General features: G+C 37.0%; 1 protein-coding gene across 4 annotated transcripts in view; it reads right to left on the minus strand.

Annotated features, from left to right (window-relative positions):
- EML6 (EMAP like 6) overlaps positions 1-15827 on the minus strand; it is a 263755-nt gene that overhangs the window by 138865 nt on the left and 109063 nt on the right. For all 4 annotated transcript variants that reach the window (XM_032410977.1, XM_032410976.1, XM_032410978.1 and 1 more), the window contains exons 4-7: positions 13861-13959; positions 10966-11034; positions 2669-2854; positions 970-1105 (exon numbers count right to left, since the gene is read on the minus strand). In XM_032410977.1, the coding sequence (XP_032266868.1) occupies positions 970-1105; positions 2669-2854; positions 10966-11034; positions 13861-13959 (490 nt within the window). The remainder of the gene's footprint in view (positions 1-969; positions 1106-2668; positions 2855-10965; positions 11035-13860; positions 13960-15827) is intronic.

Raw genomic sequence — 15827 nt, forward strand, 5'->3', positions numbered from 1 at the left:
GCCATTCGCCTTCACCTGAGCCATGAGTGAGTCTTCACCTTGTGGACGGTATGACTCACGTACTGAGCGCCCCTCCCTCAGCGCACGCAGGCTGCAGGAGCCAAGAGCAGGGTCTGGGGCTCACCTACAGCAAATGAACAGAGCCCCCCCCATGTGCTTAGTGTACGAATACCACCTGTGACTTCATCTGATCTTTTCTGTTTACATCTCCACTTTCAACTCTCTCAAGCCCAAATTCTTCATCTGTGAAAACGAGATTATAAGCCTATCATGAGAATTTTAAAAGATGTATACAAACTGCTTTGTATTCCCTGGTACACATACACAGTATATAGTAATAATAGCTAATGTTTATTGAGTGCTGACTGTCCCGTAACTTATTTTAAGCACTCTGTAAGTAGATTTAATCCTCATACAACTCTATGAAGTTGTTACTAGTATTATCCCCATTTTTTAGATGAGGAAACAGAGGCCCATGGATTTTTAAAAAATTGACTCAAATCTATCATGGGCAAAACTTGGATTTGAACCCAAGTCCCCAACTCTGATCCCACTACTATGGGTTACTATTTTAAAGCTATTTTTTTGGTCTTGTTTTTCCTATCAATTATTTGCTTATTTAAGGAGGCTGGGAGCAGTCTCACTTAGGGTCACCAACTTGTCCAGAATTTCCCAGTTTTATAACTCAAAGGTCCATTTCCCAAGATACCACTCAGGGGTTTTCTCATTATGTTCTTGATCTTTGTAGCAGGACCATCGCTAGTACACACAGATATCTTTGTGCAAATAAGGAAGAAGGGGTATCCATTTATTTTTAACACATTTTTTTATCTTCTTTCAATGTATTTATGTAAACTGCCTTAAATCCTTTCTAGAATAAGATGGGGTACAGGGAGACAAATATAAATACAGAACTTCACATTGTGTTTAACACTCTTAGAGTTACGGGTATTAATATATATATATTACCTTTATATCCTTGTTCTGTCTCCCTGAGATCAATTTTGGTTATTGGTTTGAAATCAGTATCCCATAATCGAATACACCCATCTCGTCCACCAGTGGCAAAGCCTTCTTCACAAGCATACATGCTAAAGATTCCAGCCTGTTGAGTAATGCAGATAATACTTAGTACTGCAGTGATTCTAAATAGTCATTATAGTTGGATCGTCCTGATAAAAAAAAGCAAAAACAAAACAAAAAAATTTTAAATACCTTGTTCTCTATTGAAATCCTGACAATAGGCCAAGTAGCCATTTATAATATCCTTCATTTTGGCTAGCTCAAAAATTAATCATAATTACTACTAAAGCAAATTAGTTCAAATGTTCCTTTATCATTACTAAACTGATGGCAATTTGAAAAAAAAATATTCACTAATTCCTTGGTTAAAGTCCATATGAAGATCAAACTCCTTTATGTGACTACTGATCCTTATAAAGAAAAGGTAACAATGGAGGTGTTTCATATAAATTGCCACTCAAAATAATCAAGCAAAGATATGCCAGCTAGGAACATAAACACTTTCACTGGTAAGCAGGTACGTGAAATGCATCTCAATGAGCTCAAGAAGGCACCACCTGAGCCTAACTGAAGACAAATTACGTTTGTGTTCGTCTGTTAGGGATTATACAAAGATGCTTTTTTTCACATGGGAAACAGTTTCATAACTTCAAGGTGCTTTTCCATAGGAAAATATTTTACCTGTTTATTGAAAAGTGCTGCAAGAATATACTGCTGACATACGATCCAGTGTGAAAAGAAATTAGGTTACTATGGCAGCTGCTTTTATGCACGAGGACAACTACTGACCTCTGAATTGTTTTAAGAGCTGTTTCGTAATTAGTGAAGCCAAGAAAATTGGCTCAACATACAAGACAATGAAAGGCCTAAAATTTCATAGCTCTTTTGCTAAGACGCGCTTCAACTTTTCTTTATAAAAATTTTTCACCCAATTTCCATTTACTACAATATAGGCTTCAGCTTTCACATCTCCCTATTCTTCTGGGCATTTCCACTTCATCATCTATAGATATGGCAATGTAACCATTATCATACGTGTCAAAAGAGAGCAGAATGGTCAGAAGTAAAGTTTGCCCATGTTCTTACAGAGCAGACCATCAAAAGGGAGCAGTTTATCAACGGTTTCTGTTTGCGTTTTAAGAGCTTTCTGTTTGATTCAGACATGGAGGTGATGCTCACTCATTCAGAGTGAGGAAAAATCTACCCTTACTAACCAACATAAAAACAACACTTGTCTACACTCTTGCTATTCAATGCACAGGCCCCAGGCCAGCAGCAATGGCATCATCCCAGACTTACGGAGTCAGAATCTGCATTTTAACAAGATCCCCAGGAGATTCATAGATACCTTAAAGTTTGAGAAGTATTGATCTATAAGAGGAAAAGGATGATAAAATAGTTCTATTCTTCCAGATGTTGGTGAATAATAATACTAATCAACCAATCAATAATTGAGGTGAAGGCTAAATTATTAAGCTTTTGAAATATTTCTTTTAGGTGAACAAAAATAATTTGGGAAATCTTTCATGTATGTGTTGAGTGTTCATCGGAGTCTGCTGATTCTAAAGCAACAGGAAAAAACACGTATCTGTGATATCAACTTATTTAATAAATAATCACCCAATTTCCACATGGACATACTCACACTGTGTGCTCCTTGAATGGTGCGGACTAAATTGAGCCCTTTCCAGACATAGATGTCTCCATTTAAAGCACCAGAATAGGTGATGTCTTCTTTGGCACATGCAAGGCAAAGGATGGTCTGAAGATCCCCTGTTTTGCCAAATATCCCTCTTTTTGCAGTCAGGGCATTTCCACAGAGTGTCCAAAACTGGAAAGTCATAAAATGAATAGATCCAAAAATAATGTATTCATTCTGATGCATCACATTACTGGTATTTGCTTCTATTTCAGTACATTTTTTAAGCTAAATCTTTTATTGTCCCCTGCCCTTTTTTAAATTAATTTTTAATTTAAATTCAATTAATTAACATCTAATGTATTATTTGTTTCAGGGGTACAGGTCTGTGATTCATCAGTCTTACACAACACCCAGCGCTCACCACAACACATACCCTCCCCAATGTCCATCACCCAGCCACCCCTTCTCCCCACCCCCCTCCACTCCAGCAACCCTCAGTTTGTTTCCTATAGTTAAGAGTCTCTTATGGTTTATCTCCCTCTCTGGTTTCGTCTCATTTTTTCCTCTCTTCCCCTATGATCCTCTGCCTTGTTTCTTAAATTCCACATATGAGTGAGATCATATGATAATTGTCTCTCTGACTGACTTATTTCGCTTAGCATAATACCCTCTAGTTCCATCCATGTCATTGCAAATGGCAAGATTTCATTTTTTTTATGGCTGCATAATATTCCATTGTGTACACACACACACACACACACACACACCCCACATCTTCTTTATCCATTCATCTGTTGATGGACATCTGGGCTCTTTCCATAGTTTGGCTATTGTGGACATTGTTGCTATAAACATTGGGGAGCAGGTGCCCCTTAGGATAACTACATTTGTATCTTTGGGGTAAATACCCAGTAGTCCATTTGCTGGGTCGTAGGGTAGCTCTATTTTCAACTTTTTGAGGACCCTCCATTTGCGCCTCTTGCTATAGCTGAACTAGGCACACATAATTTAACTTGTTCTACTGCAACTAACAGAATTGCAAAACCTTTTAGCCAACTGCTAGCAACATAAGAAAAACTTTTAATGGCATTTTTTAAACTTTCAAAGTTCTAAAATTCCCAAACTTTACTAATTGCTTAATGGTGATTAAATATAAAAGGTCAATGTTCTCAGAGTTGGAATAAAGTGAACAAATCATCAGGTCTTTAATTTTTAGTCAAATTACAGAAGCAGTATAGGTTCATTGTAGAGAAGTTTAGAAATACAGAAAAGTATAAAGAGGAAAACGGAAATACCTACAACGTCCTGCTAACATGTTGATGTACCTTCTAGACATTTTTTTTGGTGTACATATATGTGTATATATATATATGTATTTGGAAATAATGTCTTTATAATTTAAAAATGTGATAAATCTTCACTGCAGAAATGTTATTCAAGAAGATTTCTAAATATGAGTTATACTTTCATATGGCCAAATAACTGATTAAGCTTTTCAGGTTTCATTGTATAATTTATCATGTGGAAGAATCATTAAGCATAAAGCTTGAGCTACTTTATAGAAAGCAATAGCGAGACTTCCATGGTTATCTAAGAAATTAAGTATTTTGCTTTGACATGGTTTCTTAAATGTATGAACTAGTATAACTTTCCTGCTATGCGTTTAGCCCCTCAGCTTATAAGTCTCTTTACATTTATTTAATCTTCATAATACCCCTGAGAACAGGCTAAAGCAGCTATTCCTATCATCCCCATTTGGAAGTGAGGGCAAAGGGGCCAACTTGGTTTGCTGAAGGTAAGGGTTAAATGGGTGTCTTACATGAGAAAATATTGAAATATTGATCTTTGCCTTGAGAACTTTAAATCTAATGAAGATACTTATAAAGCAAGAGACAATTTCAAGGAACCATATTCAGACTACATACAAGTGGCAAGAGAATTCAAAAACAGAGAACCGTGTTGAATTACTTGGAATGAGCAAGGCTAGGATTTGGATCAGTGGTGAGGAAGAAGTTACATCAGGGATCAGGAGAGCAGGATTAGGCAAATCCAAGTGACACAAAAAAAAAAGTGTGAGGAAAAATCAGTGACAAGCCAAATATTTTGTGCCTGTAGGAGAGGAAAAATGGTGGCCCTCTTAGAGTAGTTAAGTACTGAGGGAAGCAGTTCTGGGATGGTTGTACCACCCGGGAGGTCTGGGATTCTGGTGGCTGTGGAGGAGGGGGCCCTTAGGAAGGATGAGAGGCAGGTGTGCAATCATGTGAGACAATACAGGATTCCTCCCTCATTAGAAGGCAAGTATCACTCTGGTGATTGGTTTCTTTGGGCACGTACTACTTTTAAGAAAAGTACACACGGAAAGAACAAGATCTGGGGAAAACATGGTTAGATCTAAGCTTTGGGAAAACATTTAAGTATTAACTTGGAACCTGAATAAAATACTAGATGTAAACACTTACTGGTAGTACAAACATGCCAAAACCCAAAGAAGGTAGCCATTTCCTTTTCTCACCATGTCTCCCATACATGAAGATTTAAAGGAGAGTAATAATTTTGTAATCATTATCCCTAAAGAAGAGTAATTATTTTGTAGTTATTAGTTAACTTAGAATGTGCACCTCTGAGTTACTGAAACATTTTTTTAAATTTAATTTAAATTTTAGGTATTTAACATACAGTGCAATATTGGTTTCTCGAGTAGAATTCAGTGATTCATCACTTACATAATACCTAAATTACTGAAATATTTCTAATAGACAACCACAAAACATAGAGAGTCCATCATCCTCAGACACAAAGGTTTTAAATCACCCAGTAGGAAGCAACAATGCCAACATGAAACATTCCAAATAATCAAATGACTCTCTAAAAAGGCACATACAGATATAATGCCAGGATAGGTAAGAGATTTTTTGTAGAAATGGCAAATCTCTGATTCTCTCTTCTTGAGAAGCACTTCCTATTTGGAAAACAGTGACAATTTAGGGTAGCAACACATCAGTAAATCCACATCAAATGAACAGACATTGTTTATCTTCCCCAATCTCCATTCCAGATTGTAATGCTAATTTTGTTAGAACTGGCAGGTACCCTGGAGTTCATCTGGCTCTAGGTAATCTCCAATGTCCCTTCTATCTATGACTAGGGACTGGAGAAGGATCAACAATATCCACAAACTTGGTAGGCTCATTTACTGTGAAACCAAGCAAGTATGACAATGCTCAACTGCTACTGTTTTCAAGCGTTCATTTCAGGTAATTGAAATTTGCCTGTCTGCCAAACACTGGGAATTTGCAAAAACAGAAAGGATTTCACCCTAGCTACACAATTTCACATAAAAATATTTTCTTGGAGTGCATTGAAGATTTTTGCATTCAACTTGTGACTGGAATCATTCATTTGCTGTTAGGTAGGTTTGGGGGGGAAAAGGTGGGGATCCTGGAATTGGTTATAGAAAATACAGAGAGTGAAAATATTTGTTGAAGGCTACTAAAACTTGTGGATTTCTTTCTAAACAAAATAAAGATGGCTGGATGGGCATTTGCAGATCATTCCATTTGAGGTAAAAGTACTTATTTTTGCTTAGAAAAAGATGCCTGGGGGCACCTGGGTGGTTCAGTCGGTTAAGCATCTGCCTTCGGCTCAGGTCATGATCCTGGGGTCCTGGGATCGAGCCCCACACTGGGGTCCCTGCTCAGCTGAGAGTCTGCTTCTCCCTCTCCCACTGCCCTTCCCCCTGCCTGTGCTCTCTCCCTCTCTCTCAAATAAATAAAATCTTAAAAAAAAAAAAGAAAAAGAAAAAGATGCCTGTCTGCTAAAACATAATTAACAAATTTAATGGGATAAACAGCTCTCTTTTCAAATGAAGCTCCAGGGTTTTATGTGTCTCTGTTTTTAGAATTAACTGATTAAAAGAGTTAACCAAGGATGGAAAGAAATAGGGAAGATGCTGGAGAAATCACCAATTAAGCAGCTAATCTATTATTTTTCATAATCTGTTCTTTGGGGGGGAAAGTCAGGCCAAGATGGATCACTGAAGAAATAATTTCCAAGTGGAAAGAGTTCTACACAGGGAGCCAGAGACTGAATTTAAATCTTATCTGTGCCACCATATTTGTGATCCCAGGAGAAGGGGAAAAAATTAACATTATTGTGCCCTTACTGGTCCCACACACTGTTTAATGTAACTCTTAATAAATCCAGAAGGTAGTGATCCACAACCCTCTGGTTTTTTTGTTTTGTTTTGTTTTTTGAGAGAAATTCAGCCTCAGGGAGATTAAATAGCTTTCCCAGAGTCAAGTAGAAGGAGATAACAATGAGGATTCAAAGTCAAATAACCTTCTACGTCTTGGCTTCTTCACCTTAGGATATGCAAATTGGATGATGGCTCCGGGGCCAGAGTCCCAGACTTCTAGAGAGCCACCAGAGCCTGATGGAAACCAGGCTTATCATGATCTCACATAATTCTTTGATTGTGGGTAAGAGAATAATTCAGTGCCTTTGCAATTTGTTAGACTGAACAGAAACTCATGTTGGCAGATACATGTATCTTTGATTAATAAAAATTGTAAAGGGAATTATTTAATGGCTAATTATTTTCTGGCCAAACTTTTTCGAAATACTGGTTTCCTAGGAAAATTAGAAAAGAGGGTCAAAAGAGGGTCTTCAGTGATGAAAACATTGATAATCTTTGAACATATGATGGGCTAAGGACCTTTCTGCTCCCTAGTCCCAAGATTCTATGGGTGACCAATGCCTCTCCATTAACTCCTGACAGAAGTGCAACCCCACCCCTACTTTGAGTAATGCTGACTTCCAAGCTCTCCCTACCAAACTCACCTACCCACCAAAGCTCGGCTCAAATACCATCCCCTTCCTGAAACGCTTAACACTCCTCTAGCCAGTTGGGATCTCTCCTTTATCACTAGAGAATTTTGGTTTTGCCTCTCTTATAGATTATCCTGTTTTATGTTTTAATTGCTTTTGTCAAGCAAATTGCAAGTAGGGTCAGTTTTCAGTCCTTCACATGATAGAAATGCAACTAATGTTTATCAAATTTAATGAGTCTTTGGGGTGGACTACATAAAACAATGAAGGACCCTCCAACTGCTGCTGAAGCAAAAAGTCCCTGTATTTGAGCAAACATATTCTCAGGTTTTTGCACAAGGATAACAAAACGTTAATGAAGACCTAAGGTATTGGCAGAAATACCTTTGAATAATGGAAGTTATAGGTTTATCTTTCTGTCTTCTGTTTTTTCATTACTTTTTTCTTTGATACCTTTGAATAATGGAAGCTATAGGTTTATCTTTCTGTCTTCTGTTTTTTCATTACTTTTTTCTTATTTTGGAAATGTTATTGTAAAATAATTTTAAAAATAAAGAAAAAAATTAATCATCAACTCATGTACCCAGCATTAACTGTTTAACATTTTGGAATATCTTTCCAATTCATTTCCTACACAAAAATATAGGTTACTTCTAAAGTAAAAAAAAAAAAAAAAATCAAAGCAACAAATTTACCCCAACCAGTAGACTATAAATAAATCTTGCATATTTCCTAGTAACATTAAATAATCATCTAAACCATGACTGTAATGATTGCACAGTATTTCTTCCTACAGATATACCGTATTTTATTTAACCACCTGGGGGCAGTTAGGTGGCTTCAGGTCTTCTTTTATCTGGTTTTATTTGCTTTTGGTAAATTATTCAAAAATGAACCTATCCTTGGTTCATACGCCTAATGATTTCCTTGAGATAAATTCCAAGATATAAAATTACTGGCTGGGGGTGCCTGGGTGGCTCAGTCGTTAAGTGTCTGCCTTCGGCTCAGGTCATGATCCCAGGGTCCTGGAATCGAGCCCCGCATTGGGCTCCCTGCCCTGCGGGAAGCCTGCTTCTCCCTCTCCCACTCCCCCTGCTTGTGTTCCTGCTCTCCCTGTGTCTCTCTCTGTCAAATAAATAAATAAAATCTTTAAAAAATAAAAAATAAATAAAATAAAATTACTGGCTGTGCTCTCTTTGGCAGCACACATACTAACACTGGAAAGAAATTACTGGCTCAAAGGATATCAACATTTCTAAAGCTATTGATAGATATTACCAAATTTCTGGGCAGAAAGAGCAGAAATACTCATATCTGGTACTCATTTACCCCTCCACCACCAAGGTTTGAGAGTGTTCAGTCACTAAATCTTTGCCAACACTGGATATATTTTAATAATTTTGATGGATTAAAAAAATATTGTTATTTTAAAATTTCTCCTCATTAATGAGGTTTAGACTTTCATATATCTACTTGCCAACAATGTTTCTGTTTTTGTCAAGTATACATGTCCTTTGTCCATTGTACAGGTTTGTTGGAGGTCTTGACATTTCAAGGACAAACCCAAATTCTATCTACCATGCTTGTGGCTTACACTTAGCTCACTTGTGGTTTGCCTCTTTTGTTTCTTAGGGGTGGGGAGCAGGTAGACAGAATGTTTTAATGTTTATATAACTGAATCTATAATGTTATCCTTTATGGTTTCTTACTTTGCTTTTACATTCAGAAAGGCCTTTCACCTACTTGAGAGCAGTTAAGCATTTACTTAGATATTCCTCTAGTTATTTTACAGGTTTTTAAACATGTAACTCTTTGATTCATAGAGAATTTATTTTAGTGTATGGTATGAATAATATATAACTTTTTTCCCCTCAAACAGATAACAAACTGTCCTAGGGCCCACTGGTCAAGATACTATTCTAAATTGTTATCCCTTTTAAAGTCTATTTCTCAGCTTTGTTTTTTGATTTTTTTTTAATTTATTCATTTGAGAGAGACAGACAGACAGACAGAGAGACAGCATGAGCAGAGGAGAGAGGCAGAGGCAGAGGAATAAGCAGACTCCGCTGAGCCGGGAGCCCAATATGGGGCTCGATCCCAGGACCCTGGGATCACGACCCAAGCCGAAGGCAGACGCTTAACCATCTGAGCCACCCAGGCGCCCCTCAGCTTTGTTTTTTGTTGTTGGTGGTGTTGTTCTTATTTATCCTTATCCCAGTCTGATACATTTTAATTATTTTAATTTCATAATATGCTTAGTGCAGTTTCCTCTTCATTATCCTTTTTTTTTATCCAAGTTCTTGGTTATTCTCATTTTTTAATCCTTCCAGACTAACTTAGAGTAATTGAAAAGGAAATGTCAGATAACAATAACAAAACTTCTAGAGATTTTAACTGACCTTGTACTGAATGTAATTGAAAGGATGTTTGTAATTTTTAGACATCATGTCCAGAACCAAGGTTGCCTCTCCATTTGCTCAAGCCTTCTTTTATATTCCTCTGTAAAGTTTTGTAATATTCTTTAAGTAAGTCTTGCATCCCTCATTATATTTATTTCTGAGCATTTGATCATTTGTCCCTTTCTAACAATGAAGTAGGAGCAATGGGGAGAAATCATAAAAAACTAGACTCAAAGAAGAACAAAAGAACTGGGAAACAGGAGGAGTTGGTTGGGGGAATATTATAGATACCTACTCCATTCAGACAAAAATGCAACATTTTTTTACCAGCAGAGATCCACACAGGCTGGAATCAAGCAAGTAATCCTTACATTCTTTCAATTATGAACTTTAAACATCTACTAGCTACAAATCTGTAGACAGAAGATCCTGGGCCATATCCCAGGGTCCAGTGGAAAGTTTTGCTATATCAGAGCAAAGAAAGTTAATGGTGTTGACTTTGCTACCTGTTAAACAAAATAGAAAGAAGCAAATAGCTGAAGGTAGGTCCTGGGCCACCTGTGATAATTCAATCTGTGTAGTCTAGGGGAAGATAGAGGCATTTAAAAACCAATGACCCAAGTAGGTTTGTACCATGTATCCCTGTATTTCTATGTCCAACCCAACATGGCATCTTCCTTCTAAAAGAACATATTTCAACATGACAGAGTTTTGATATGCAGCATGTGTAAACATTCATCAAAATGTAAAAACTTAATTTACAGTATTAAAATCAGAACTGTTTTAAAACTTGCAATCCTAGAAGTACTTTGAGTATTCAGTTTAGCATTTAATTAACAAAGTTTTCTTTTCAGCTGCCTGCTGGACACTCCACTTGATGGTCCATACACTGTAGTTCTGAAAGAGCCCCATCAGCTGATGTCAGCTTGCTTCACGATCAAAGAAGCAGGTAAAACGGCTCCAAATTTAAGATAAATAAAGTTGAGCCACTTCTCAACATCAAATTATACATATAAGCACCTTAAATTCTTCTCATACAAGTTACCAAATTTTTTTTTTAAATAACTACTTTACCTTTATATGTTTTACTCCACAGCTAACCACTCTGTTTGGCTGATATGGATCCCAGGAAATATCAAAAATCTGTTCAAAAAAAATCAAAAATTGCTATGTTGGTCATTTATGTGTTTTTGCCTTCTTTCAGTTATCAGTTCAACTGCCAAGACTCCATCCTAACACTTAGGACACAGTGTTACCTGCATAGACTGAACAACGTGGGATTTGGCTTGGTAATGGGTCAGGAGTTGCCAACATGTGTTTTTATTGCCTCACATCTACTTACCTTAGGCCTGAATAAAGAAATAATAATTAACTGCAATCAATGAGACGAACTTGTGTCATGTTTTTAACTTGGTCCATTGCAATGACTTAGAATACTTTTTTGATCAAATTTCCTATACCTCTACACAATGATCATAATATACTTTTGAGATAGCTTTACAATAAAAACAAAAAGAATTACAGAGTGTTTATGTAGGAAAATGTTTAATAGTCAACCGCAATTCAATGTGGCCAACACTTTCTCGTAATCCTAGAAGTTAATATTCATAAACATAAGGCAGAGGCATTTATTTGGCCCCTAACTTAGCCCACCTAAAATAGGCCTTTAGCCTGTCATTTTAATCTGATCCAAAATACTACTTTATTTTCAGTTTTCCAAGGAACTGAAAACATATCCACTAATACTATTTATCATTCTTTAAGAAAAGCTACCAGTTTGCAAGCAGTTTTCAATTTTGGGAACAAGGAAGAGAAGACTCTGTCAACCTTAAGGGTCAGGTCAGCTGTGGTAATTGCTCAAAGTGCGTATCTTACCAGCCCAACTGAAAGATTCTGACTTCCTGGGTCAGAAATTGGGTCCAGGCAGCTGCATTCTTAAGCAGACCCTGAGAGATTCCTATGCGGTCAGTCCATGGACCACATTCTGTGAAGCTCTAATAGAAGGAGTAATTGTCAGGGCTGGAGTCTAAATCAGAGAAAGAGTTTAGGCTGCTAATTTCTCATCACATAGGAAGGAGAAATATGGACCCATCATCAGAGAGAAAAGGACCTATAACCTTCAGTTAGGTAGAAAGGAGCAATTATAGACCACAGAAAGAGCACTGAAGAAAGCACTTGGTCCAAGTACCAAGTTCCAATGAGGCCCATTTTAGCTATGCAACCTCAGGCTAGTCTTAGCATCTCTAAAATAAATGACATCACCTCAGTTCTGTTATGAGGTCAATTAATGTATGTACAATCATTTTGCAGGTTATAAAGCACTCATTACATAAATGAGTGCTAGGGATTAAGCATTTTAGACACTAAAATCATCTTGAAGATAATCATTTGCCCATAAGGAGCCAGTAATAACTCATATTGGCACCAGTAATAAAGAACAAAACTGTGTGATACAAATTATGGGGTCTAGGAAAACAGTGTTCTAAAAGGACAGTATTTCATTAAAACATTCTAGGCTCTTAAAATTGTAGAGGTCGCACTAGAGTAGTATACACTTTTCACAATCTACTTCTAAGTGGAAGGTGTAAAATACATGACAAAATAGTAAGAAATTCACATACTGATCTAGTCTAATCCAACTAATTTTATATGATGGGATTATCACATAAGCAGAAACAGTAATATCCAAAATGTGAGCACCACAAATATTTTCAACCTGCTCATGAAGTACTAAGTTAATACCAATTAATTACCAAGAAGTTAATAACCTGGGAGTAGAGCTCAAGCGTCACTACACTGTAAAATCTCCCTAGGGAATTCTTACGTGTGGCCAGGAGTACGAACCATTGGGACCAGAAGGGTGCCGGGCCTCTTCCAACACCAAAGTTCCACTGCTGGTCATTCCTGGACTTTCTGAGAACTTAATCCTTGAGTATAATTTGCCCGAATGTGCAGCAACAAATATGGGGTCACCTTAAAACCATGATTCTCCATCGGTGAATGAAAAAAAAATTTAGAGTTCACACTAAGGAAGAGACAGTGAATTTAGTATCTAATTTGGGCCTCATTCTGCATGGACACTTATATTGAGGAGAAATACAAAACTAGCAATCAATGTAAGATAGTCATGCAAATTCACCTTTTTTTTGAAATTAGAAAATCAAGACAATAAAATGGTCAAATTATTTTAATTATGCAAGACAATGGAGAAATAGATTTCTGACCTGCTTCATATCCTATCTTGCCTGCTATGACTATATGGAATTATTTTTGATCACACTAAATTCAATATGATGATAAGCAGGCCACAGTTTACATTCAAGATTCTCAAAATAAGAAAGAATCCCAAAGTTGTCCTTACATTCATTTGAAGTTAAAATGTATACACTCTGGGGTACCTGGGAGGCTCAGTTGGTTGAGCTGTTAAGCGTCTGCTTTCAGCTCAGGTCACAATCCCAGGGTTCCTGGGATCCAGCCCCAGGTTGGGCTCCCTCCCTGCTCAACGGGAAATCTGTTTCTCCCTCTGCCCCTCCCCCACTTGTGCGCGCGTGTTCTCTGCCTGAAATAAATAAATCCTTAAAAATAAAATGTATACACTTGAAACACGTTTTGTGAATATTTTCTAACTACTTCCATTTCTAAACGAATACATCTAAACTTTACATATATTTTCAAATTCAATTCTATTTTGATTTTATGAAGATGCTAAATGCCAGTGTCAAAAATCTGCTTTGCCTATAAGAAGTAGTAACAATTTAAAGAAAGCATCCGATCATCAGAAGAGATCATGCTGACACAGTTATTAATCATGAATTAATTTTTTTTTAAGTCAGTTTTTAGGTTGAATATGTAGGAAAAATCTTTACATGGAAAATTTACTTTTAAAAATAGGACAACTCTGGGAAGCTACTTCACAATTCCCTCACACTTATGAAAACTGCATGGTTCAATCCAACAAGCTCTTCTTACCCGGTCGGAGTGGCCGGTGGCGGAGGCCAGAAGTTTTCCCTTCCTCCAGTCCCAAATGCAGACTGTGTTTTTGGCATCCAATCCCACAGAGGCCAAACGCTAAGAATAAGAACAATAATTTAACAGCTGAAACTGATGGGCACATTTCTTATTATCCATCACTTCTTTCAACAAATGGTCACTGATGACCTACTCTGAGCCAGGCATTGAACATATGCAAAAAAAAAAAAAAAAAAGATTTCTCAAAATCCATCTTAAGTCCACAACTAAAGATATCACAGATGACTTCTATTAGCACAAACAGAAATTTCAAAAACCTAAAAGCTACAACTCATTTGTCACAAAGCCTCTGATTTAACAAGTTGATTTCAGAGGAACACAACTTGAAGGCAAGGTTCAAATGCTTTTATTTTTTAAAGATTTTATTTATTTATTTGACAGAGAGATAGAGAGCACAAATAGGCAGAGTGGCAGGCAGAGGGAGAGGGAGAAGCAGGCTCTCCGCTGAGCAGGGAGCCGGACATGGGGCTCGATTCCAGGACCCCGGGATCATGACCTGAGGCGAAGGCAGCTGCTTAACCGACTGAGCCACCCAGGTGCCCCTAAATTTTTAATTTTTTCAAATTTTCTTAATTTTTAAATTTAAAATATTAATGTGAGAGTAGAGACAGTCTAGGATTCTATAGCCCAAAAGTCTTGCCAAACTGCTGAAATTAAAGGGTTTGACAAACACATGGGGAAGAAAACCCATAATGAACATTACGTTCATTTTTAATTTTCATAGCTCCACAAACATTTCAGGTGACATGTTGGTAAATGCAATCTGGTACTTCATCTCCCAGCCTAAATTCTTTGGGTTTATATCAGAACTTGTTCTCAAAGGAAAAGAAAATTTAACACATTTAAGTATACACAAAATCAAAAGTATCAAAACATGTATTAGAAATACCAACATCAGAGGGAGGTTCTAGCAGGATGTCCCCGCCTATGGAAACAGCACTGTATAATGGACAGAGGTCTGGACTGGGTGTGAGTCGATTTGGCTTCTCTTTTGACTTGTGAGGAGCCAGACCTAAGACCTTGCAAAATTAACCTCATTAAATTATGTTTTCTCATTTGTAAAATGAATGCAAAATATTTGTTAGGTCTACCTTGTAGAATTATCCTATGGATTGGTAAAATAATGTAAGTCAAAGGGTTTTGAAAATACAGCATCACCCAAGTAATAAGAGTATCTGAGCTTACGTATTTCACTATGTTTGAGTGTGTATGTGTGTGTGCGTGCATACATGTGGAATGACAGTCACATATAGCTAAATGCAAATGTGTTGTTATGCAGGGATTATTCAGTTTTCTTCAGTAAAGATGGCTTCCATCAGTAATGTTTAGTATAATACACAGTTGGAACTTTAAAAATGTGCCCTTAAGAAAGGGGGTCTTTGTGGGTTTCTTTCTTTGCTGAAAGTTTTAATAGAGCATCCCAGCAATGGAAATTATAATACATGGTTGCATTTTTGTCCATATGAGAAAAATTTGAAGTGTGTGCATTCCATTTAGCTTATTTTTTTTTTTTTGTAATAAACACGGGCACTAAAGTAAAACCCACATTTCTTGATTGAAAAAAAAGCCAAAAGTAATCTGTTTTATTCATTTGTAGTGACAGGCCCCATGGCTACCTAAAAAGCATTTCTATTGCCTTTTGTTGTTTAAGAGGTGATGGGCCATTTGTCATTTTCTAAATATCACTCGATTCCAGTGAACTCTGTCCAGGGACTAGGGAAGACCTGAAGCAATAGGCATCAACAAGCCAGGAAATCCTTCACCGCAAGCAAATAGGTTATTTTTCTCAGCCGACAGTTAAGTACCATGTGGTCCACTGCTACCCTCACCCTTCAAAATGGAACCTAAAAGAGAACGGCTAAGATTTTGACACAAATTAACAAAGAACTCAACGTTAAAGCTGGATT

This window comes from Phoca vitulina, unplaced genomic scaffold (genome assembly GCF_004348235.1).
Source record: "Phoca vitulina isolate PV1807 unplaced genomic scaffold, GSC_HSeal_1.0 scaffold12, whole genome shotgun sequence".
In the NCBI taxonomy this organism is placed as follows: domain Eukaryota; kingdom Metazoa; phylum Chordata; class Mammalia; order Carnivora; family Phocidae; genus Phoca; species Phoca vitulina.